General features: G+C 38.6%; 1 protein-coding gene across 1 annotated transcript in view; it reads left to right on the top strand.

The window, feature by feature from the left end:
• The window catches only part of CNTNAP2 (contactin associated protein 2), a gene marked incomplete at its 3' end in the record, with an annotated part of 2047702 nt that overhangs the window by 1642336 nt on the left and 378987 nt on the right, over nucleotides 1-26379 (top strand). Inside the window, exon 15 of the mRNA XM_080931878.1 lies at nucleotides 10435-10562. Coding sequence (XP_080788004.1) covers nucleotides 10435-10562 — 128 coding nt within the window. The remainder of the gene's footprint in view (nucleotides 1-10434; nucleotides 10563-26379) is intronic.

Raw genomic sequence — 26379 nt, 5'->3', positions numbered from 1 at the left:
TTGGCCCTCCAAGACTGGTATATTAAGTATACATAGCATCCACACATCTTTTTTTTTTCACTAGTTGGTGTGTTACTATTTTCAAACTTGTTATTTACAGAAACCCCAAATTTCAAAAGTTTCCATGATCTTTATGTCATAAATTATTTCTCATATATTTTGTCTACTAAAGCCTTAAGCTGTAATGTGACGGTATATGAGATGGGGATTTTAGTGAAGTAACTAAGGCTAAGTGAATTTATAAGAATGGTCCCATGACCCAAATCAGTTGATAACATTATAAGAAGATGTGTGAGAAACCCCCCCCCTCTCATTTTGCATATGATCACAGAAGAAAGGTCATGTGAGGACACAGTGAAAATACAAGCAAAGAAGATGTTTTATCAAAAACTTGCCTTAGTGTCATCTTGAGATGAATTTTCTCTCTTTCATTATTGTGAGAAAAAGAGAACAGTTTTAAAGGCACACAATCTGCATCTCTTATTTCAAGGATCTAGAGCAGAATATTGTAACACTCTTGAAGATTTAGGATCGCTCATCAAAATAGTGTACATCTCAAAGAAATGAAATAACTAAATATTTTTCAGGCTTGTTTGCATCATATCTTAATTCCTTTTTTATTATTGCAAAGAGACACCATAAACAAGGTAATTTATAAAAGAAAATTGCTTACAGTTTCAAAGGATGAGTACATGTTCATTGTAGTATGAAGTGGGAGGCAGGCATGACACACGAGCACTAAGTGAGAACTCACAAATGAATCATAAGGCAGAGAGAACCATCTGTTAATGACATGAGCTTTGAGACCCCTCACAAGGCCAGACCTCCTTATCCTTTTCAAACAGTTCTACCAACTGAGGACCAAGCACTCAAATATATGATAATATAGAGCCAATCTCATTCATACCACCACACATCACTTTCATTATTATAGATTATTGACAACTAGATACTCTATTAAAATCTTGTGGCAATTTTTTTCTATATTTTCAAAGGGAAAAGATTAATTCACACTTGCTTAACTCAATCCATAAAACTAGACGAAGGATTTTTGCATTGCTAAGGCACTAATATAGCCCTGACGGATGGTAGCCCTTTCTTTGATTGTAACTATAATCTCTCTATTGATAATGAAGCTCTTCCATTACTTCTCTTCTGAACAGAAAGTTTATATTGTCTAATAGTAGGACAGCATTTTTATAAATGATTTGCTCTCAAGACTCTAACGTAAATTTGCTGAAAGAGATGACCTTGGTGTTTTTCAAATCAACTGAATTGAATGACGTTTTAGAATATTCCTGAGTAGGATACTGAATTTCTGTTTTCTCTGAACCCAAGATCCAGCTGTGTGTAGCAAGCCATACAACTGAAACCCTCACAATGAGATATTCCAGTAGAAATATTATTTTTTATTCCAATTTATTCCAATCATTTCCTCTGCTGACACAGGAAGAGCCAAAATCCTTTTCTCAAAATGTGTTGATGCCACATTTCAGAAAAGCTGTGTGCTTAACTGTCAATGGTGGAAAAAAGAGTCTATGGGTTCCTTGTTCATGGTATCCAAAACAAGAGGATGCTGAAGTTTCACAAGCTTCCAGCCACAGTAATCTTATTGCAATCTGTCGGCCCTAGAAGTCATAGGTGCTATTTGAGGTTTGAAAATAATATTGGCAAATTGATTGCAGATGTATGAGGTAAAATGCAAATAAGGGTATCAACTCTCTATGTGCAAAATGCTGAGTACCAAAGTCAGGAGCTCTACCAGATTGCCTTTTGCATTCTCACGTCCGCTCCAATACAAGAATGTAGCGATTATCTCCACTCTCAATTCCCATTAAATTATGAGCCACTGAACGTTTTCTCCTTCTCTCCACCAGAGTTCCCTGTCACACTCACCAATGGTTTTCTCATTTTCATGCCTAGTGTGTCCAGTGATATTCTGAGACCAGACATTTTACAACATTTAACAGAAATAATAATTTTTGCTTCACAGATGTCTTTGCCTTTTCTCATTCTCATTAGCCATAAATTCTTTTGGGTTCCTTCCAAATTTCAGATCATTTATTTTGGGCCTCCTTGATTCATCTTTCTCCCTTCATGCTGGAGTCTGATAGTAAACTTAAGCCTCTTTCCTGGCTGCCTCTGATTTTCAATACCATTTCCCAAATGTCAATTTAAAGGTTTATTTTGATTTGGGTCATCTCATTCTAAAGTGTGATGCTTGTCATTAGTGAAGCCAAGGGGGTGTGCCTTTTGCAGAATGTTTCCATCCCTCAACATCTTTAAAATAATAACATAAAAACAAGTATTGAACATCTTAAGAGCATCACATAGTTCAAAGCCCTGTAAAAGAAATTGGTCTCTACATTCAAGCAAGTCTTTTGTGTCCACTTCAGAAGCAAAATTCCCTATTACAGTGAAGATGGAATGGCAAAGTGTGTGTGTGTGTGTGTGTGTGTGTGTGTGTGTGTGTGTGTGTGTGTGTGTATTATGAAGTCTATATAGAAAAGACAGGAACAATAAATATAAGTAATGTTGACATGGGTTTGTGTTATGTAGAAAGGACTTTAAGGGTAGTTACAGGAAGAAAAGGAAACACTTCTCAGTTAAAAGTAGAATTCTTGGCTCAATGGAAAATAGCCCCTGTTAACATGGGAAATCCATAAAATAAAAACTCACAGCAAACCATGCTCCCTTCTAGGGCCAAATGCATTAAGATGATGCTTTTTTGAACAAAAAAAGTTAACTAAGCAAAAATTATGGCAGAAAGTACTATTCATTATTTTCATAGTTGAGAAAATTTATATATAAGCTACTAAAGAACTGGAGAATTACCTTGGTCATTGGCACTTGGGTGAGGAAGCCCAACATTAAGGACTCCTCCTAAAAGCCATTTTCAAAGAAGGAAACAAAGACAACATTGTATACATGAATTTTTAATAAAGTGGGTATATAATAATTTCCTCTGTAGGTCACCCAGCCACACCCAAGAATCACTCAGCCAAGAGAAGGGATGTGAATTAAGCAAAAGGCAGTCAAAGTGAAATGCACACATTGTCATAGAGCAAAGAACTGAGTACTTCTTCTCTTTGTTCACTAAAATGCTTACTGAGGTGAGCATACAACTCTCTTCTTTCCAGGATAGCATGAACTTTAGGCAGACAGTCTGCATTACACCTTGTTAGGTTACCAAATGAAGAAAAAAAATCACACCCTATAAATGTGGACTTTAACATTAGAGCAGCCACAGGTTGTAGTGTGCGGCCCAAATCTCTGAAAGGATGTTTGAGGTAGGAGGTGGCTAGCCACATTTATTATTACCATGAGTTTATCCGTTAGCTTTTGTTAGGTTTCAGCCACAAAGGGGCAGTCAATTGTATTTATGATCATCAGTTTAACCTTCTATCTAGCTTTGTACCCAATGGAAACCCCAAATCTTTGTTCATCTTTAGCCTACAGTTACAAGCCCCAGTCAACTCCACTGTTTCTCCTTTGTTATTTCCTTGTTTACCTGCTAGTGGTTTGTTTTGCTTTGATTTTTGAGACAGGCTCATATTCAGTAACTCTAGCTCATATGAAACTCACTATATAGACCAGACTAGTCTCAATCTTGTCTCCTCCTGCCTCATGAGAAAAGCTGATTTTAGGCATACCCTAACATGATCAGTTCTGGTTTGCTTATAGCTATGTTGTGGCAGGAAAGTCTGAGAAATGCTTGCTGAAGTGCTAGAATTTGAAAGACAGCAGTCACATCTTTAAGAATCTACTTCCTCTCAATTCCCCATTCTGCCCTGACAGAAACAAGAATGGATTCATTTACACCAGGATTAAATTAGATAAAAATTGATACCTTAAAAATAGCCTAGGTTTAGAAAAATTTTATAGCCAAAAGAGAAGAAAAAATTGGGTTTCCCCAGGGTGAGAAATAGGTTTTCAGAGATACCTGGGTCAGGCTGGGTCAGTATCATTTTCTTCTTCAAATGATGTGAGAGGAACCTGGTCATTCCCAGAGAAGTCTGAGAGGCTGATAAGGAAGTCTGACTTTACAGACATTGGTATAGCCATCACTAAGTCCCTAATGCCAGCTTCAGAAAGCAGCCATTGAACTGAGAGAGTGAATAGGATTGCTTGACCATGTCTTTTGGAGTCAGAGAAATAAAAAGCCCAACTGAACTACATCATTCTAGAATATCCTTGTCCGGTTTTAAAATAAAGGTAGACAGAGGTACTAGCAATGGAAATGGCCTGCCTTTTCAGAGTTCTGTGGAAAGACAATGTAGGATGCTTTTTGTGGGCCACATATAGAACATGTGATATGAAGCCAGTCAGGAACAACTTTTAAAGCATCCCACTAAGGGGTTGTGGAAAATAACCCAGTCAGTAAAGAAAGTTCCTTGCAAGCATGAAGGTCTAAGTTTAGACAGCCAGTGCTGTGTGGGGAGCCGAATGCGGACAGGATGGCGCTGGCTCCCTCACGGCTTGAGGTAAACAACTCCTTATATGGTAATGTTCCTGTCAGCTAGGGCACTGCACCCTGCGCATGCGCAGTGCATGGCCTGTCTCCGGCCAATCCCGAGGCCTCTGGTGTCAGCAGACTGGTGACAACCAATCATGGCAAGCCCGTATGCGCTTCTCCCTATATAAGCGGACAGCTAGGGTAGTTCCGGGCCTCTCGCTTCCTGCTCTCCCCTTCAATCAAGAGGCTCCCATAAAGCATGATCTGAGAAGAATCCTCTGGTGGTGGTCGTCTTTCCTCGCACCGCCGCAGTGCTGGTGAGGAGAGATAGGTATATTCCAGGGTTTGATGGTCAACCAGACTTACCCAAGTTCCAAGCCAGTAAGAGACACTGTCTCAAAAAAATCAAACTAGATGCCATCTCAAAAACTATAGCTAAGATTGTTCTCTCCAGATTTCTGAAATCCCCCAAATCCATGTGTGTGGGCCTGGTATGGTAGCAACCCACCAAGGAAATTATGAGAAGTTAGTCACCACTGGGTCCAGTGGGTGGCTGCAGGGAATGTGAGCAGAGTTCCCGGCAAGCAGAGAGGCAGCCAGGAGAGAGAGACTAACCAGAGGGTAGCCGCTGCTGAGATAAATTAATATTAATTCTATATGGTGCCGGAAATAACATGGGTGAGACCACCCTGGTCAGAGAGTACATGGTGGCAGTGTGGGACGGTTGATGCTTTTAAATATTTACTGAAACATCCATGTCACATATGCACATGTAAACATACATGCACCTGCACACATATATACAATTATGTACACACACAAAAGAATCTCTCCAAAAATCTATCTACCCAGACATACACAAAGGCCACTGAGCCGCGAGAAAAAAATATGGTCAGGCAAAAACTGATCGGATAACCAGGTGCATGTGACATTCCAAATTTTGCATCTTTTTATTTCTTAAGCACATGGGAGAAACACTGAGAAAATCAAGTTATTTACCCTGTGTTTGAAAGATATTTCAGGCCAAGATAAGGGACACTTTCCCATCAACTAAGTTTTGAGATGCTAGGCATTGACCATGACTTGCTAGCTATTCTGAGACACAGAAATTGACAGAAGGCTGATTATCATTGTTCTCTCTTGCCATGAGTTAAAAACATAAGCAACTCTTGCATAGACTAAAATATAAACATGGACAAATTGAATTGTAAGTAGTTCAAAGCAGTCTTCCACCCAGTGAGACAAACTTTCCTATGAAATAAAAACAATACATTTCAGTGTCACTTAAAGTCAACTGACGTTCTTTCAGGATAACTTGAGAAATACAAACCTACATCTTCTCGAGTTTCTCTGGAACTATCTATGTTTCTGTTAGCTCAACTACTTATCAGTGGAGGACATAAAACCAAGCACTGGTTTATTCCTCACCTAGTACCTGAAAAATAAAGGAAGTTGTTAAGTAGATCATTACCAGACATTATTGTTCTCAATGTTCATTGCTGTTATGGGAAAATCCTATAGGGCCTGGAAGGCCTAACCTCAATGTGCTCACATTACAAAGGGCCTCAAAGGTGTTATCTTCCAAGGGCAACACTCATAAAAAACACTCATGAATTTTATGTACATAGAAATATACCAAACATGTTCCAGTAATAATTACTTGTTTTAGATTAAGAACATAAAAGCATAATCAAAGAGCCTAATAATTTAGCATCTAGGTAAAGAAAATTTCGTCCTGTGGGACTGTGTAGGCCAAGGAGGCCCTACATGGAGATCTCTGGTAATGGAGGGGACAATGGCTTCTGAAGCAGGGAAGGGGAAATCGGTTCTGCAGTTACCACTGCTGCCACCAGGGGACTGACTAGCAGCAAGGGGAGCAGGAAAGCTTCCAGCAGCAACAAATTTGGGAGAGCAGATCTCTTCCCAAGTGGCAGTGTTACAGCTCTTATGACAAAAGCTCTCAGATGATGGAATAATTCCTGCACACCTTTAATTTAGAACAGTTTTAGGATGGTTCAGAGTCTGACAACAGGTACTTCCTATTGGCTTGGCCTGAGAGCTTGGGGATACCTTATCTACATATTTGGAGGTGTGGCCCTGCTTCTGTCTTGTGTCTATGTGACATGTGGCCTTTGGAGAAGGGTCTTGGGGCATGACTGTTCTGTCCTTAGCCTATGTCACATCCTCTCCTGCAGAGGAGGGTTTTGGGGTGTGACCTATGCCACTTTACTGTGGACTGTGGAGGGCTTGTAGCTGTGTGAAGGGGTCCTAATTTATTCAGGGGACTAGGAAGGTCCTGCCATCTTCCCTTAGGGTCCTGGGGCTTCAACTTATCTCAACTGAGAATCAGGATATTTCTCACTGCCAGTTGGCCCCACAATGCCCAGGTAAATTAACCAACTTTCTGATAGGGAACATTTTAAAGAATTACCTTTAAAATGTAAATTTTGTACATGTTTGCCATTTTAATCATATTTAACTTTTATTGAATATTACCTAGTGAAGAAATAAATTTTTAATTAAAGAAATTTAAACTTACAGAAGTGAATGGTTCAAGATAATTTAAGAAATTCAGTATGAGAAAGGTTTTGTTTCTCATCATTTCCCCGTTAATAATGAACTCATTCTAAAGACTGTTTTGGAATTATTGCATGTTAATGCCTATCTGTGTTTGTGCATTTATCCAATCACAAAATACATGAAGCCAACTACCTTTAGTTACTTACTTGTGTTTATTTTATAAAGTTCTATAAAACAACATGTCTGCCCTCAGGGAGCTTGCATTCCAAAAAGGCAATTTAGAAAATACCATTTTGCATAAAATCTCAGGATGATGATAGGGGTTTTTCTATGAGACTCTAAATGAAACAGATAATTGTCTAGCATTTATAAAAGGTCTCATCTATTCCCACTGAAAAGAAGTAATTGAGTCTGTAATTACTTTCATCTCATAGGGGACGTAGTCGTGGGTTCTAAAGATTTAGTTGTGACGGGTGTTTTCTTAATTGCTCTAATTGCTTTACAGGAAACCCCATCATATAGCACTGAGGAAGTTTCAGTAGTCAGTGGTAACTGAGAACATCATTGGAAGTGTGCACAAACTTACTTTGTTGTGTGTTAGAGGCTCAGCTGATCTCACAGCTATGCTGTAGTAGCTCTTGTGTGACACACAAGGACTGGAAATGCTGCTCCGTCTTGGGATGGCAAGGTATCCCTGGAAAACATTCTGTTGTTTCTGCTCGACCTGGATATCTCAAAGACGTCTGGGAAAATTATTCCCTCTTCTCACATCATTCATAGGGATCCAAGAGAAAAAAAAAAAAAAAAAAAAACAACAAATCTAGTTAAAATACTTAATTGTATTTTATTATCAGTTCTAGGCTCAGGCAACATCTTATCCTATTTTGTATGAAATAAAATGAATGGACCAATGATCTCAGCAGACAAGTTTAGCTTCATAGGCACAAAAAAAAAAAAAAAAAAAAAAAAAAAAACTAAAGGGAACAGAAACTAGCAGAACAGTAGATAGATCCTTCAAAGAATCCTTTATAGAATTAAAATGAGAAGGCTTGCCTAGGATACTGGCTCAGAGAAATTCCCATCTTGTTGGTAGCAGCAATCTCCTTTCTAGAAAACTGGCCTGTGAAATTCTGTGGCAGTCAGCACAAGGGAATCCATGCTGGGACAGCCTGATCTGCTGTAGCCTTAGTTCAAACAATGGCCACCCACACATTTCTTCAAAAGCCTCACTGAGGTGTTGCTTCAGCCAAGGGAATGAGAAAATGTCTTTCTCAGCATCCTCTGGCAAGTTACCCAAGTCTCCCTAAAAGCTACTCTAAGAAAGGATTCTCTCTGCCAGGATTTACAGGACAGACTGCTAGAATGGGAACTCTCATAACATCTGGTAGCAAAACAAGCTCCCTAGAATGAAAGCATCAGTGTTTGTTTTTATATAAAGTTTTTAAAAAATGTTTTCAGTGAGCTAAAGGCGGAACTGAGATGTCTATCTGCATGTTTGTTGTCTCCATATACTCCAATGAGCAGCTGAGTATAATTCAAATTCCTCGGGAAAGCTCTACTGGAGTAGAACGGTTCTAGGATGGACCTAGAGACTCTAGGTTATGCTGCTGTAGCTAACAGTTCTGATAGACCATGTGAGAGTCTGACTCACAGCTCATCTGAGTTGCATGGCAGAATTCCTCTACTGTACAAGCTCACTATCACAGATAATTAGTGTATTATGCTAACATGATAAATAGTAATTATAGTCTCCCTAAGTTAGATTGACCTCAATCTCTAAAGGTCATGGATTCCAGCAAAATCATGTTTGTATATGAAACTTTATATATATAAAAATGCAAGGTCCTTAGAATAATATCAGGTATATCCTTTTGAGGGTCAACTGCTCTTGGGGCAAGTGCTAAAAATTTCATCAGTATCTGTGCCAATCAAACCACCTACTGCCATCTGTGGATTTGTTTCCATAGGTAATATGGGATTTAATGTTCTTTTTCATTGTATATTTCATACGTGGATTTGTTTTGTGGCTAGGGTGTGAACTGTCCCTAGAGAGTTCATTATAATTGCAAATTTGATATTTAGGGTAGTATCAATGAGGAGGTGGTGCCTCATGAGTGATCACTGGACTCTTAGGGAGGTGCCTTCAGATTAGGTAGCTCTCTGGAAGAAAGTTCTCATGGGCCATCTAGGTGATTCTCTCATGGTGACTGTTATGAAAGTCTGTGTTTGGCCCTACCAATTCTATGTTCAGACTTACCACCATCTGGTCTGAGGCCTACGCTGCACTCACAAGTATAGAAATTTAGATACTTGACATGAATAGGTTAGAAGGTAACTTTTACATGTTATCTAGAATGATAAAATTTTTAGTTTTTTTTTTTTGTGACAGCAAAGAGTATCAGTTTTATTACAATTAGCTATGCTCTAGGAAAGCATCAATAGATCATTCCAAACTGAGTCTTCTGGGAGATCTATTCTTCCGTGGTGTGTTATATGATGGCATCGGAGCAATCGTGTGGTAAACTCTGCAGACATTCTTGAATTTGAGACATTGAGTGTAACTTCAATATGTAAGATTAGTTGAGTGTATCTTGATAAGTATGATATCATCTATAAATGAGAATTACACAATAAGGGTATAGTCACCCAAAAATATGTAGGCAGCATTGATTGGGTTTAGTGGTTGAAAAAAAACAAAAGATATAAAAATGGGAGGGACTTGAAGAGTTAGGATACATCTGGGAGGAGTTATAGAGAGGGAAAGGGAGTGAATAATATGATCAAATACATTGTATGAATACATTGGGGTCTCAATAATTAATAAAAATTTATGTAATTAAATGTAGGTATGGGGTCAAGTTAGAAGGTATAGAACAGGGTGACTACAGGGTATACAGCGTCACCTAGGCAGAAATCCAAATGGGGCCAGCTCCACTCCTTATTCATAGAGCCAGGTACTTCTGGAGCACCTGTTCTATGGTGGAGACTTCCATGAACCACTTCAGTTCTTCAAGTAAACACGGAGAGACCAGGAAACAAAAGGTAGCCCATATTTAGCTGATGCACAGCAGGGAAGAAAGTCTCGAAGGGAATTGCTTCAAACCAATTAAAGAGACAAAGATTTCTGTTTGGTATTTCATTCGGGTGACTTTACTGAGCTTTCCATTAACTCTTCATGTGATTGCCTGTGGCATATGTGGTTTGATCTAATTTCCACCTAAAATAGCCAATGGCTTATTAGTTACGAGAATGTCAGTTCTATTTTCCATCAGATGACCATGCCAGAGTTGCCTCTGAGCCATGCTCAGAGCAATTACTGGGGAAGGAGAGCAACCTCTATTTAGGATTTTACTCAGTACATTTCTGAACAACTATTAAAAATGCCATCAGTGATCAGACAAAATAAGCTATAATTCTAACACAGCCTCCACATGTTTTTCTGTCTCCCTGTGATACAGGAGGAAGGATGCTGGCTTCTTATCCTACAAAGATCACCTGCCAGTGAGCCAGGTGGTGGTTGGAGATACTGACCGCCAAGGCTCAGAAGCTAAGCTGAGCGTGGGTCCCCTGCGCTGCCAAGGAGACAGTAAGTTTGCCTAGCAGCTGTGGCTTTCACTTTCTTATTACATTGAAATAGTGTTTCCAGGCTGTTCAGAAAGCATGTGTGTGTTTTTGTTAAAAAAAAAAAAAAAACTACACAACACAAGCAGAACCAATAGAGTGCTACATAGATCTTTATTAAAGAAGATGGTGTGTCCAATATAGAAGCCTCAGTTCAGGCATAAGAAGCAGATATCCGTCTCCTTCATCAACTCATATGTTACCAGTTTGATCACCTAAACTTATGGTCGTATAAATAGCAACACGAACAGCATAAAAGTGCCACTCAACAGCTGGGATTCCACTGTGTGCTGCTGTTAATGCCATTAGCATGACTATTTATATCACCATAAAACTCAGTTTTATGGTGATATAAATAGTAGCATTATACCTTAATGTATTATTGTAAACTTGGATTATGGCCATATAAAGTTTGACATTATAGCCATCAAACTCCATCATCATCAAAGCTTGATGGTCCCTTAAAAGGCAAAGATTGTTTCTGTAACGATGTCCTGCTTTCAGGCTTAGGCACCACAGAGAGGAATTGGGGGCTGCTAGCTTGGACAGTGGGAGGTAAGAGAGTCAGCATGATGGTCCCACCTAATTAAGAGCACCATTCAGGCTTTATGTTGTTTGATACCCTTCGGTGTGCTTTATGTGCAGGAGGAGGGGAACAAGTGGAAGGTTGCTATGGGAATTCAACAGTGAGCATCCTGGGTATCATTTCCCTCTATTTCCTGCACATGTGATTCAGGCAACACTCCTGGGACTTCTGTGCTTTTTGTGGTTGTGTGCTAGGCAAAGGGAAACCTAGATTCCACTCCCTCAGTAACAGGCTTGCTTGAAGACCCCAGGCAAACCTCTATTATATCAGTTGTGGTAACGAGAATACCACCTGCATGCTGATGCCTCCTGGGGAAGCTATAAGGTTTTTAGTGTCTGAGTTTGGATTCCTCCTAGCAAAGTATTATGTGAAATGAAATATTCTTTATAAGTCCTATAAATCAGTGGACAATTAGACCTACTTAATAATAGACATTTGCATCCACTCAAAGAGGTATCCTAGGAAATGTGAGGACACACACTTAGCAGTTTACTGATTAGTTGTGTGAGACAGTCAGCAGCCAAAAGGAGGGATGCTCCTAATACTAAAGAGAAGTGACATTTGGACTGAACTTTCTCTTCTTACATTAGAAAAAAGAAAAAAAAAACCTGCTACCTACAGAATTGGTCAGAATGATCTTTATGAAGCCTTGGCTATAAACAATAACACTTTATTTGTGTATCCGACTTAGTAGAAGAGCTCAGTAAAATACTTGGTTTCAACTCATTAAGAAAGGATATTGGCACAGAACAGTAAATAATTATGTATATTAAAATATGCCAAAAACTATCATGTTCTTTATAGTAGGACTCTCATGTATTGTATACTGTACATAAATTTTATTTTGTCATAATTACTTATTAATATATATGTAAATACCTCTGGTTTATTCATTATAATTGTGAATTTCACTTTGAACTTGAGAAAAGCTTCCAATTAAGTGGCTGATTTACTTGGTACCATAAAAATCCAATTTTTACTATAAAAAGGTTAGAGTATATAATTTTTATACCTAATATATTCTTTAGCTAATATGAGATTGATTTTTCTTAAACAAGTTAGGCCTCAGGGAGAGTTTATCATGGGTGCTCTTTATGCAGCACTTCGCTGGGAAATCTGCGAGTAGGAGAAGGTAATTCAAATGTTTCCTTTTTTTGAGAAATTCACATGAAAAAGTGTTAGAGTCCACAGATATTGTATAATTTAATACTAAGTTTTCTGATATAACATTATTTAGCTGATTTCTCAAAAGGTGCATTTAAGGTAGGGGTCTATGTGCATGCCTGTGTGCATCTGTGTATGCAGGCTAAATGCTGATTCCAGAGTTCTGAAATATCTTCTTCTATCATTGCCACTTTGTTTCTGAGACAAGGTCTCTTACTGAGCCTGACACACACTGTTTTGGCTAGCCTAGGTAGCCAGTGAGCCCCTGAGATCTACCTGTCTGCGAACCCCACCACTGGGGCTATAGGTATTCATAGTCATGCCTTATCTTTTAAAATGGGTTCTAGGAATCTAAACTCAGGCCCTTAAGCTTTCTTAGCAAGCACATTATCTTTTGAGGCATCTTCCAACCTAGACTCTATCTTAATAAAAGAAAGAAAATAATGACTAATACATAATAAATAATAAATGTTCATTTAAGTTTCTATCCAAGACTGTATTTGTCTGGGTTTTCTAGATGAAAAGGACTAGTAAAATTTAAAGTTACAATATATACATAATAGAATTAAAATTATATATATGGAGAGAGAAAGAGAGAGAGTTATTAGGATAGCTTAAACACTCTGGTATGAATAGTCCAATAATGGCCATCTCTGGATAGAGAGGCCAAGAATCCAGCATTTGTTCATTTCATGAGACTTAATGCCTCAGCTGGTCTTCAGTCTACATGGGAATATTGAGGAAGTAGATTCTAACACCAGCTAAGGAATGACTCAGTGGTAGGACAGATTAACTTGCCAGTTAGTGTGAGAGAAGCAAGCAAAAAGTAAAAGTTTCCTTTTTCCATGTTTTTTGTTTTTTGTTTTGTTTTTTCAAAGTTGGCTGACATCAGAAGGTGCGGCCCAGATTTATAGTGAGTCTTCTGACCACTAATGATTCAGTCAAGAAAAGTCTTTCACTCCCTGAGGCTTGGCTTTGAGTTGATTCTTTCTAGATGAAGTCAAATTAACAATTAAGATTAGATAGACTCACAAGGACTCATCACTAAGGAAAATTGTCTCATCCATGCACAACTTTTATGAAGTTAAGGTGACATAGATTCAGAGAGATACCTTTACATCATATTTTACCCAATATTTAATGAAAATGAAAAAAATTATGTGACGATATATTCCTTTTCCTCAGAAAACTGAGACTGTATTGTATGAAGTTGTCCTGCTACAGAGCTGTCAGCAGTCAGCAGTTTATAGACCCAAGTTCCCTTTAAGAACAATCTAATGTGGGTAAAGTCACAATAAAAGATTCCATGTAGACTGTATTTCCCAGGATTCAGACTTGCCCAATCTCCTTGGACACTCACAACTCCATGTGCAGCACATAAGGCAAACATTCAAACACTGGCATTTCTTTAGTACAAATGAACAAATTATTTCTTTTCAGGTGGCATTTACATAACAAATTTCCAAGTCCCCTGGTAAATTCCCTGATGTTGGAGCAGAGACTAGGACAACAATACCACCATTGATTTTTTTTTTTTACTTCATGTTTTTCTTTCTGTCAAAAGCCAGTTAAATTCAAGTGTCCTAAAAATAGATAGATAAACAAACAAACAAACAAACAAATAAATAAATTACTCGGTTTGGGGAATTAGACAGATGGTTCAATGGTTAAGAGCATTTGTCTTTCTCAAAAATTACTCAGGTTTGATTCCTAGCACCTCCATGGAAGCTCACAACTCACTGTAATATCATACCTTTGACTTCTCTGGACACCAGGTACATAGAGATATTTACATGCATAAAATAAATCTACACTTTAAAAAATATTGCATTGTGTTTTACCCCACTACAAGCCCACCCCGCCCCACCCCCTGCATCATGTTAAGAGGACTGGATTCATGAAGTTTGTTAAGCTACCTTGTAAGTTCATGCCATTGTTTATGAAGATGAGCTTGCTTTAAGATACTTCTTAAGGTCTTTTAGTGCTTCAGAAAAAGCAGTTTCACAAACGAACAGCTACTCTTCCTCTCTGCGTTTCTCCCTTTCAATGTCTCTGAGGAAAGCAAAACCCTACCACACCATCAGTCAGCTTGAGAAGCACAGCATCAGCTACCTTCTCTACATGTGTGGTCCCTTAGGCCACAGTTCTAGGCTAACTTACAGAGAATGAAATGTTTTCTGAGAACTCTATCCAACTGTTTCAAGGATACAAGTGATTTCCTCATGCCTACTGAGTTTCAACTTTTACTCTGATTGATCTGAACTCATAGATCCATGTAATCAAAGTGCTAAACCAAATCGGTACCTTCAGTTTAAGGCTGTCCTGTGTCTCCTACAGCACCATGAAATACGTAGGCCTTGACAGGGTGGCTGCAGTTGTTTTCTCCTTCAAATACATCCAAATAGAAACCTTCAATCTAAATAAAATGGAAATGTGACTGGTAATAGATGGCTTGCTATGATAAAAATTGCAGAGAAATTACGCATCTCTCTTAAACTACAGGTTTAACATAGGGAAAAAACAAGGGAACCACTTGGAGAATCAGAATTCAATATCAGAGTAGACACTCATCCAACTTAGATACAAGCACATTCTCTGAGGCTGCTGTGAAAATTTCATGAACAAAACACAATCAGTTTTTGAAGGCAGAAATCTCATTCTACTGTATATAGTGACTATAATTAATTGCAGGAATACAGGATTTGCTGGGTAATTGTTTTGCTCTCAGCCATATGAAGTAAAGATTTACCATCTTGCCTCTAGGGATATAGACTTTAAACAATTAATTAGGAGAAAGTTTGCTACAAAAGCAAGCCTTTTCAATAAACCTAGGCAGAAACAATTAGACGCATGTGTTACTGGAGTATGCTTCCCATCTACCGCAGAAATGACTCAGAAAAAATAAAAAAATAAAAATAAATAAATAAAAGGAGCTGACAGGCAGGACACTGCAGTCACAAGGCACTCTTAAAATGCAAATGCAAATTCTTGAAGCTTTAGAGGTAACTGGGAGTCAAAGATGAAAAAGCAAGACAGGGAAGATATCCAAGCCCAGGCCAAGGGCAATGTGAGGACAGAGACAAAGGCCAGTGAGGAAGAAAGAGGTGGTAGACAAATTGTAGTCACATGACTATGGGCATTTGTTCTTTGCTAAAGGCATTATGTGTGCCAAAGTAATAGAAAGGCCACACACTCTGCTGCAAGAATTTTGCAATCCAGGAGTTAGGCAAGCTGTTCCCTCTCCCAGAGAGTTAGCACACCCTGTCTGTATACTGAATCACTACCTATAAAACATTTCCAGTAGGGTTCAGTGGGCTGGGCAAGGGGAGGAGGAAAAGCCAGTTTTCCTTGTAAAGAGATAGCAGCTCTCCAGGCTGCAGAGAGAGTAGAAAGATTGTTTATCTCCCGTTTGCTTTGCTGCCTCAGGGAGGCAAGAGATAAGAAAGGGAAAGGTCCCTGGTACAGGATCTGAATCTAAAGGAAGTCTTTGTGTTCAGTCATTCCTTGATTCTTCCCATTCCAGCCCTCGTGAGGTGGTTTGCAAATTTATTTCACAGCTAGATTTAGAAAGGTCTGTGTGGTTCCTTTAGAATCCTCTTATCTACCACATTCCATTAGACTTGATGTAAGGATTTGAATGACAGAAAAAAAAAACCAAAAAAAAAAAAAAAAAATGTCTTTTATGTGCTTGGGGGTGCACAGGTCTAAACATTTACCAGAAAGGCATTGAATATAATCTTTCTCCTCTCAACCTTACAAATCATTTCTTGCAGCATTCATTCTATATACCTAAGATCTTCCAGCTCCATACCTAGCCAGAGCTCACCAGGATACATACCATTCTCACTCCAATGCCTGCATTAGAATGTTCCATACCCCGAAAGTGTCTCAACTATCCATTTCATCCTCAGTAGTAAAGGCTCTGCTCTTTTAGGGCAATGGAAGATAATTTGGCAACATATAGCAGTCTCACCAGACTAATTCATTCTAAAGTGATTAGCCCTAAGGAATGCCTAACTAGACAAAGGGAGTCACTGAGAAACAAGAAATACTGGGGTATAAGGAGCCTCCAACTTCTTCACCTGCTTTACTTACCAAGGATAGGCTCGGCTTGCAATACAAGTTCTAAAACCTCAACATTTTAAGACAATAAATAAGTCAGGCTACTTGAGTTAAGTAGCTCCTTTATCCTCATGGTATTCTCGCAACAGTGTGAGAGTGGAGAAGACTGTTGGCCCTGCCTTGCTCTCTTTCAGAGCCAGCGTAGAAATTTAATAAATCTCTTTTGCCCACATACCCACGTGGTTTGAAACTTACCCATAGGCTCCAATCTAACTCTGAGAGTGACTAAGGAGAGTCGTCTTCCTGTCTGGCCTGCAGGAGGAAGCAGGTGTACCCTCTGTATTCTTCCCACCACAGCAGTGTCTTCTGACATCGTATGTGGCAGATCCAGACTAGGGAAAGGGGAACAGGTGGTAAAAGCTTCTCCTCGCCTTCTTAACAAGCTTTATTTTGTGATTCTTGAGCTCTAACACTTTATTTTATCAAATGGAATGTATGGTGGCTGAGAAAAGGAGGTTGGCTTTATAGCATTAAAGCTGTTTAAGGCACTGAGTGAGAGACTAGAACATGGATAGGTCATTTCAAAGTTATTCCCCATGCTGACAGGCATAAGGAAAGCAATATAAACAAAGGATGCCTTGGTTAAGATCAAATCATTACAGGTCCACTTTGTCTGAATTAAAGGATGCTGAGAGTTAAATCAGAGGGGAGTTCATTGTCAAGCCCTTGGACCTGCTGAGGAAATTTGGCTTTTTTCTACTCCCTTGACTTCTCACAAGTCAGATAACCACTTAGCTAGGCTTTTGTGACATAGGACTTTAGAATAGGTACTTCTTATTCGATTGTTAGTTTGCTCTATGGTTTGCTGGAGCCCAGTACAAAAGTTCAAACCTATGGTCTCCTTTAAGTTTTATTCAGCATTGTTTATACTGAGGGTTGATTCTGGGAGTGGGAGAAATAGAGAGTAGCTAAGAAGAGTGTGGTCAACTTCATTTGTAGTAGAGGTGAAATATTCCCCAGTTCTGACTGTGAACTGCTCAAAAATAAAAAATTATGTCTCATATACTTCAATGTCCTCAGCAATAACACATGCCAGATGCCTAGAAACTATTTAGAAGTTAAAAACATACATCAAGAAGGATATGACATGCTGCAGCCAGGTTTGACCTGGGAGCCAGATTCTGACTTCGCATGTATGAACCCAAGTAGAGAAATTCCATAGCCCTGGACTTTGTAATTCCCTTACGAAATTCCAGATGCCTAGAAGCTATTTTCCTAAGATTCTTTGCTTCCTCATGAGGAGCTTTTAACTCTTTAAGGTCTTCTCTTATCCAACATTCCTTGCTTCTGGCTTGCCTTACTTCCTGATGCCATCACCAACATGGAAAGTTGTCTCCTAACTCAGCAGAAGAGAGAGGTTACCTGTGAGCAGTCTGTGTAAAGTGATAGTGGCATGCGTTAGAGGATCACCTTCCTTCTTTAACCCTACCTTGTTGTTAACTAAGTCGACTACATGGGTTTTCTTTTTCTATAATCATAGCCTTATCAGAATAAACATCAAGAAGACCAGAATAAACACCAGAAGACATTCCAGAATGTATAAATTTGTTTACTAGTAGTAAATAAATCCTGAGAAGATGCTCCAAAATTTTTCCTTCCGTTCCCATTTTCTTTCATTTATTTATTTATATATTTGTTTATTTATTTATATTGCTTATTTTATTTATTTACATTCCAAATGTTGTCTCCCTTCCTGGTTTCCTCTCCAGAAACCTCCTATCCCATCCCTCCTACCCCTGCTTCTATGAGGGTGCTCCCCTCCCACCAACCTACCCATTCCTACCTCACCACCCTGGCATTCTACTACACTGGGGAATTGAGCTTTCACAGGACCAAGGGCCTTTTCTCCCATTGATGCCCAACAAAGCCATCCTCCACTGAATAGAGGATGGAGCCATGAGTCACTCCATGTGTATGCTTTGATTGGTAGTTTAGTCCCTGGGAGCTCTGGAGGATCCAGTTAGCTGATATTGTTCTTCCTCCTATGGGGTTGCAATATCCTTCAGCTCCTTTAGTCCTCCCCATTTTCTTACTATAACAGTATAGGCACATACATTCAAGGCATACATGTGTCCATGTGTGCATATGTACACACACACACACACACACACACACACACACACACACACACACACACACACACATTTTAAGTATATATTAAACCAAGAACAAAGAACTTATCCTCTTATGGGTAGATGAAAGAGTCTCGGAAGTAAGTACAAACTTCTCATTTCACAGATCACAGATAAGTGAAACAGATCACAGAAGATACAGTGACTGATCCTGAATTTCACACATGGTTAATGGCAAAGTAGAGGTACCAAGAGCTTGATACTAACCCATGGCTGGGATGAATGGTAGGACCTATGACGAAGTGTAGACTGATACTCTGAGCTTGTCTCCTGCCTATGAATTTCTAAGTAATAGCATCATGTGGTATGAGTCCTAACCAAAGCCACCTGCTATGAGCTCAACCTATTTGAGAACCTTAATGTACACTCCACAGCCACGCAAGTCAGAAGGCAGGGGCATAAAATGTGTAGCTTTTCTTTTTCCGTTTGCTTCGGCTTCTAGCAACAGCTTTCTGTTTGTTTATAGCCTTTTCCCGTGTGTTTTTCTTAATGTCTCAGTTTTCTCTATTATTACCATTGAGTGCTTGCAAGTGCAGAGCTGGCAAGGCTCTAGGAAGAACCCAAGACAGTGAAATTCTCAAGCTCACAACCTAGACTCATTTCCCATTAAGGAATAAGCCCCAGGATGCATCTGAGGCCAGGTCCAATTAACAAAGTCAGCAATTTATTACATAGAAGAAAGCCTTTGTTTCTATCTTCCAGCCTCTTTGGTAACTTTCAAAAATTAGAAATGATGGGCCATTACCCTGGGATGAATCAGTGCTTTAATGTTATTTGATCATTCCACTTCAGCTTCAGCTGCAAATTCACTGTTAAAATGGAAAGCAAAATGATTATAATTATAAAAATAGAGTCTATTTTGCAACTATATGGTATGTATGTGTGTGTGAAAGAGAGACAGAGACAGAGACAGAGAATATGTATGAAGATGTACATTTGTGTATGAATAACTTATTTTCTGGTTCACAGTCTCAAATGCTGCTTATATTAGAAAGAATGACATCTCTTGAAGTAATCAGTGTGAGGAATGGTTTCCAGGCAGGACTTTGCTGATATGCCTGGATGATGAGTCCCATGACATCTTATTCTCTTCTTATAGTCATCTCTTCCTGAACTGGGTACTCTCTACAGAAGTGACAGCATTCCCACATACAAGGAAGAATTTATTTTCCATGCCTTGGATCTCTATGGTCCTCTGCTGAACTTTTCTCATAGATCTCACTATTCACAAAAGACAACAAGGCTACACCCATTGGTTTTATAACTTTCTGCTGTAGGACACTCTGGGAATTGAGAAAAAAAAAGTAGATAAGGATTTTAGCCTATTCCAGGTTGCATTCCAGGAACTAAATCCTACCAATGGGCTTTATTGAGAAAAATGACACACAATTCCTGTGATCAGTTACGTACAGAACAAACTTTCTTACAAAGTTGAAGAAGCGAGGCTGGGAGTTGGAATTACTAATGGGAAACAGAGCATATGAGCCCAGAAATTGTGCATCTTTTTAAAATTACTTCATTATTTCATACACCTATCCGATTAATTTTTTATCATTTTTATTCCCCTGTTAACTTGACCAAGGCTTTATTATTCTTAGAATTTACCTATGATATGAGCAGAATATAAACTCTGATCCAGATTTGGAGCAGAGCTTGAGGTGCTCCAGAGAGTGGCTGCCTGACCAGTGATGGACCATGCTTATAATAACAATGTGCAATACAGCAAGAAGAAATCATGCCTTGGAATCAAGCACCCCTTGAATTAGATCTCAGCTCCCTCTAGGCACCTGCACCTTTGAATAAGTTCTTCTCTGGCCTTCTACTTGTCACGTTCAGCCTTACCTCCACTACAAATAAGAAAACCAGAACTCTATCAGCATTTTCCTTAGAGTCCCAGTCTCCTCTACTATTCCAACAAAGCCTAATTAGTAACTCTGGTAGTTGAGACTCTCAAAACTTTAATAACCTGCCCTTATGCTATCATTTCACAACGTAGAGAGCAGGAGGTTCAATATCAGAAAACAGAGGCCTGTGTTGCTACACCTTATTCTCTAGTTTATTATACCTTCCACCCTTGTATATTAGTTGTATTTTCTGTTACTGTAATAAAAATACCCCGGCAGAGGCAACTTAAAAGAAGACAGGAATTAGTTTGGCTCACAGTTAAGGGGTACAGCATGGTAACAGGAGGTTGAGACAGTCACATTATTCCTCAGGAGGCAGGGCGATGTTAATCTTCAGCTGCCTTCTCCTTTTATCACCTCCAGGAGCCTCGCCCATGCAATCTAGCTTCCCACAGTTAAGGTGTGTGCCTTCTTGCTTCAGTTAACTTAATATCTAAATAACTTCTCACAGGTTTGCAAAGAGGCTTGTCTCCTAGGTGATTCTAAATATAGTCTAGCAATCAGTACTTCCAACCATTTCACCTTGACTCTGTGCCTATTCTTATAAAATCCTTGTCTTGTGTGTTGTGTTTGAGCATCAGCAGCTAGGTCTTTTAACTGGAAGTATAAGGACAATGACTGGAGTTCAGCATCATAAGCTGCGTCCCAGGGCTGTGCTATCTGTGCACATGGCCTCTTCTTTTCTCCTTCACTGGCTCCTACTTGACCCCTCTCTGCTTACCATCCTTTGGGGCTGCCCGTCAGAAGATCTGGAGGATTCTACAGACCAAAGTACAGACTCAAGAATGCATACTATATTTTTCTTCCAAGGAGTAGTCACAAGCAGTTCCCTCTCATCTAGCTTAGTCCCAGCAAACACTCCTCCTAAAGGATCAGGAGGACATTGTATAATTTTTGTGGGCCAGTGATCTCTGTCAGAAATCCTCAGCTCTGTCACTCAAAAGTTGCCACTGGCAATGTGCAAACCAAGCAGTAGGGCTGGATGTCAATAGCATTTTATTGATACAAATAGGTGACAGATTGAATTTATCTCAAAGGTCATAGTTCACAACCATTGGATCTGCATGTTGGAAAACTGAGGTTTGTGAACAGTTTTAAAAATGCATAAAACAGTGCCATTGTTCTTTTGCTGTTTTAATGAAGATTTTGTTTTTATCTGTTTTCATTTTTTATTAAATTGTTTATTTTATAAAATATGATAGCTCACAAAATATATTACATAATATATGCTGAATACACATTTCTTCTTTTATTTTTCTTCCTTTCTTTCCTTTTTTATTTATTTTTTTTAAGGACTGAAGTTTCCACATTTTGGCCTTCCTTCTTTTTGAGCTTCATATAGTCTTACAGTTGTTTCTTGGGCATTCAGAGCTTTCTTGGGCTAGTATCCAATTATCAGTGACTGCATATAATTTGTGTTCTTTTGTAACTGGGTTACCTCACTCAGGAAGGTATTCTCTAGTTCTATCCATTTGCCTAGGAATTTCATAAAGTCATTGTTCCTAATAGCTGAGTAGTATTCCATTGTGTAAATGTGCCACACTTTCTGTATCAATTCCTTTGTTGAAGGACATCTGGGTTCTTTCCAGCTTCTGGCTATTATAAATAAGGCCATTATGAACATGGTAGAACATGTGTCCTTGTTATATGCTCGAGCATCTTTGGGGTATATGCCCAGAGGTGGAATAACTGGGTCTTCAGGTAGTATTATGTCCAATTTTCTGAGGAACTGCCAGACTGATTTCCAGAGTGGTTGTACCAGCTTACAAACCCACCAACAGTGAAAGACTGTTCCTCTTTCTCTACAGCCTCAACAGCATGTGCTGTCATCTGAGTTTTTGATCTTACCATTCTGATTGGAGTGAGGCAGAATCTCAAGGTTGTTTTGATTTTCATTTTCCTGATGACTACGGATGTTGAGCATTTTGTTAGGTGATTCTCAGCTATTCCGTATTCCTCAGTTGAGAAGTCTTTGTTTTGCTCTGTACCCCACTTTTTAATAAGAATATTTGATTCTCTGGAGTCTAAATTCTTGAGTTCTTTCTATATATTGGATATTAGACTTATATCAGATGTGGGATTGGTAAAGAACTTTTTCCAGTCTGTTGGCTGCCATTTTGTTTTCTTGAGAGTGTCCTTAGCCTTACAGAAACTTTGCAATCTCATGAAGTCTCATTTATCAATTCTTGATCTTAGAGCATAGGCCATGGGTGTTCTGCTCAGGAATTTTTTCCCTGTGCCTATGTGTTCTAAACTTTTCCCCACTTTCTCTTCTAATAATTTCACTGTACCTAGTTTTATATAGAGATTTTTGATCTACTGGCACATGAGCTTTGTACAAGTGGATAAGAAAAGATCGATTTGTAAACCTTTGATTTCCTTTTGTTGTCTAATTGCTCTGACCAGGATTTCCAGTACTATATTGAATAAGTAGGGGGAGAGTGGGCAGCCTTTTCCAGTCCCTGATTTTAGTGAGATTGCTTCAAGTTTCTCACTGTTTAATTTGATGTTGGCTACTGGTTTGATGTATATTGCTTTTACTATTTTTAGGTATCAACCTTGGATTTCTGATCTTTCCAAGAATTTTAACAGGAAGGGGTGTGGAATTTTGTCAAATGCTTTCTCAGCATCTAGTGAGATAATAGTGTGATTTTTTTCTTTAAGTTTGTTTATATGGTCAATTACGTTGATGGATTTTGAACCATCCCTGCATCCCAGAAGTGAAGGCTACTGAATCATGGTATTCTTGGATTCGGTTTACAAAAATTTAATTAAGTATTTTTGCATCAATATTCATGAGAAAGATTGGTCTGAACTTCTTTCCTTGAAGGGTCTTTGTCTATTTTAGGAATGAGAATAATTGTAGCTTCAAAGAATGAGTTGGGTAGTGTTCTCCTGTCTCTATTTTGTGGAATAGTTTGGCATTAGGTCTTCTATGAAGGTCTGATAGAATTCTGCACTGAACCCATCTGGTCCTGGGCCTTTTTTCGTTGGGAGGCTTTTGATGACTGTTCCTATTTCTTAAGGTGTTATGGATGTTTAGATGATTTATCTGATCCTTTTCCTGAAAGGAAGTCTCAATGGCAATGTAGCCATAAGCCAGACCTGGTCATACACACATTAAGCCACAACACTTAAAGGAAGGAACAAGATAGGGTGCTCAGTGCCAGCCTGGGCTATTTAGCAAGATCCTGCCTTGAAACAGAACAAAACAAAAAACCACATAACTACTCTAGACAAAATGTCAAGTTAACTTGGCAACATAAGGATTTTCCACTTAGCATCCAGAGAAAGTTTCCAAAGTTTCAATTAATTATATTATCTTTTGTCTTACAACCATCTGATTATTTTCCATCACAGTAAAGATGCAAACCTCTAAACACATTACAAGGATCTGCAAAACCAACCCCGTCAATCAGTTATGCCTCATCCCTTTATTCAAGCTCATATCCATCTTGTAACTCAAATAAGCTGTTCTTGTGACCACTTCCAGAATGTTTACTTAAGTTTTCTCTTCCTGAAACTCTCTAGCATAGGCCTCATCTTTATCTCATGGTATAGATCTTAGTGTTGATCTGAGAGTTCTTTCTCCATTCACTGTACTAGAACAGTTTACCAGACTTCATCACCACCTATTCTATTTTCTTCACTAAAACTCAACTCATTGAAAGCACCTCTACAAGGAACAACACAGTTCTGACATCAGCTTCCCAAGTCAGTCTGGTCCTCACAAGAGCAAGTTTCCAGTGCCATCCATGTGCCAGTCATGGTCTGGCCAACTATACAAATTTATTGAACCCTTCAGGCTCAATAATTCATTAAAGTGACTCACATGGTTCAAGAATGTACAACATTCAGATTTTCACTATGAAAAATACAAATCAGGGCTTGTCATGAGGAAGAGATGTGATTCTGATTGAGTCTAATGCATAGCTTCTATATTTTCTTCATTTAGAGTGAGGGTGTGTCACTTTCCTACCACATTAGTGTGCATCAAAGACCAGCAAACAAAAAATTTATACAGCTAGAAATTTTAGGTATATCATCATATACATTAATACACACACACACACACACACACACACACACACACACACACACACACACACACATATATATATATATATATATATATATATATATATATATATATATATATATATATGGCTATAACATTGTCTGTGTAGTCAAAATTCAACCTGTAAGAGTCCAGTCTCAGGAATCTAGAGCAAAGACATACTATTTCTTCTACATCAATCTCTTGATGTGCTTAAAATGCCACCCCCATTCCCCATTGGCAAAAGTTGCTGAACTCCTCAGGCACAAGTAAACTCTTGGCCAAGGATGACTTTCGTTACACTGAACAACTCCAGTGCATCCATTAGATGACTAAAAACGGTTAACTAACCTCAAACAATTTAACTGTGGCACTGTGGATTAACAGTAGAGGCCATACAGCCAGATACAGTTTGATAAATTACACAAAACTGGCACTAACAATTCTTGTTCAAAGGGTACAAGAGAGGAGCATTTGATTTATATGTGCAACTATTTTTAACTTCTACAAGCTTTCTGCACATTTATTCATCTTAACTAAATGAAAACTTTATTCTTTTGTACTCTGGAAATCCCTTGAATCTGATGATTATCTTCAAATTAAAGATTAAAACAAAACTCTTTGGCTAAGTTTTTATACTTTCTCTGGCAATTCTAAATTAAGATGCACATGAAATATTGAATTTATAGAACCCATTGTTTAATCTAAATTAGATTAACCCTCCTGGCCCCTCACAGATCAAAGTGAGCATTCTATGCTTTTGTTTATCCATGACTCAAGGTTATTACTGACAAAATTACAATTAGTCAGTACTTCAGACCTATTGTTTAGGTGCAAAGCTGTGAGCTATAAACCACCTTACTCTGGTGTAATTAAAGCTATGTTCCAGTTCACCTACTTTAAAATGCCTACTTGGCTCTACATAAAGCTTTCTTTCACAGTCCTGACTACATGCAAGCCTCAGAAACTTAGAGCTTTATGGAAACAAACTTTATGGCTCTCCATAAAGTTTTCTGAGAGCTCTTCAATAGCAATCTTATCATCATCAGGATTACAAATAAAATATAGTAAGTCACAGGAATAGTGAGGAACTTCTATAGTTACAGCTCTCCAAAGGCTGGGCAAAGAGAATCATCAGTTCACTGGGGACTAGCGTGGTCTGCATAGCAAGGCTCTGCTCTGAAAGAGAAGTATCATTTTAAATCATATTTATCATGGTTTTTAAAAGAAAACCTAGTTCAAAATTTAGAAACGGTATATGCATAAGAAACAATGCATTTGCATTTGTACCCAACCACTGCCATGACAAATTCTATTAATAATGAATGTTTAGGGGCCAAAAGGGTGGCTCATAAATTAAGAATTCTGGTTACTTTTCTAAAGGACCAGAGTTCAAATTTTCAGCACCCATGTGGTAGCTTACATCCTCCCTTAACTGTAGTCCCAGGGGATCCAACTTCCTTTTCTGGCCTCCTTGGCTACCTACATATATGTGAGGCACACCAACTCATACAGATAAAACAAAGTGAAAAAAACATTAAAGAATAAATATTGAGTCCCAAATTAAGAAGAAAGAAAACCCCTATTATACTTACTAATTCTATCTTTGAGTTATGTCAGGGGTCAGTTATTTCAAAGTAAATGAATATGTGCAGTGTGCTGCTTGTGTGGTAGGGTACTAACGTGACACAAGACTTTCTCAGTCCCTAAATGTGACTAGAGATGAAACCAACCAAAGAAGTGTCACTGGGTTTTGATAAAGGAATGTCCTCTTCCCATTAAGATTCTAGCACTGTCTCTTCCATGCAGGGTTTTCT

Source organism: Micromys minutus (assembly GCF_963924665.1).
Source record: "Micromys minutus genome assembly, chromosome: 18".
Lineage (NCBI taxonomy): Eukaryota > Metazoa > Chordata > Mammalia > Rodentia > Muridae > Micromys > Micromys minutus.
The sequence above is the reverse complement of the archived record's forward strand: the minus strand, read 5'-3'. Positions and strand labels throughout refer to the sequence as shown.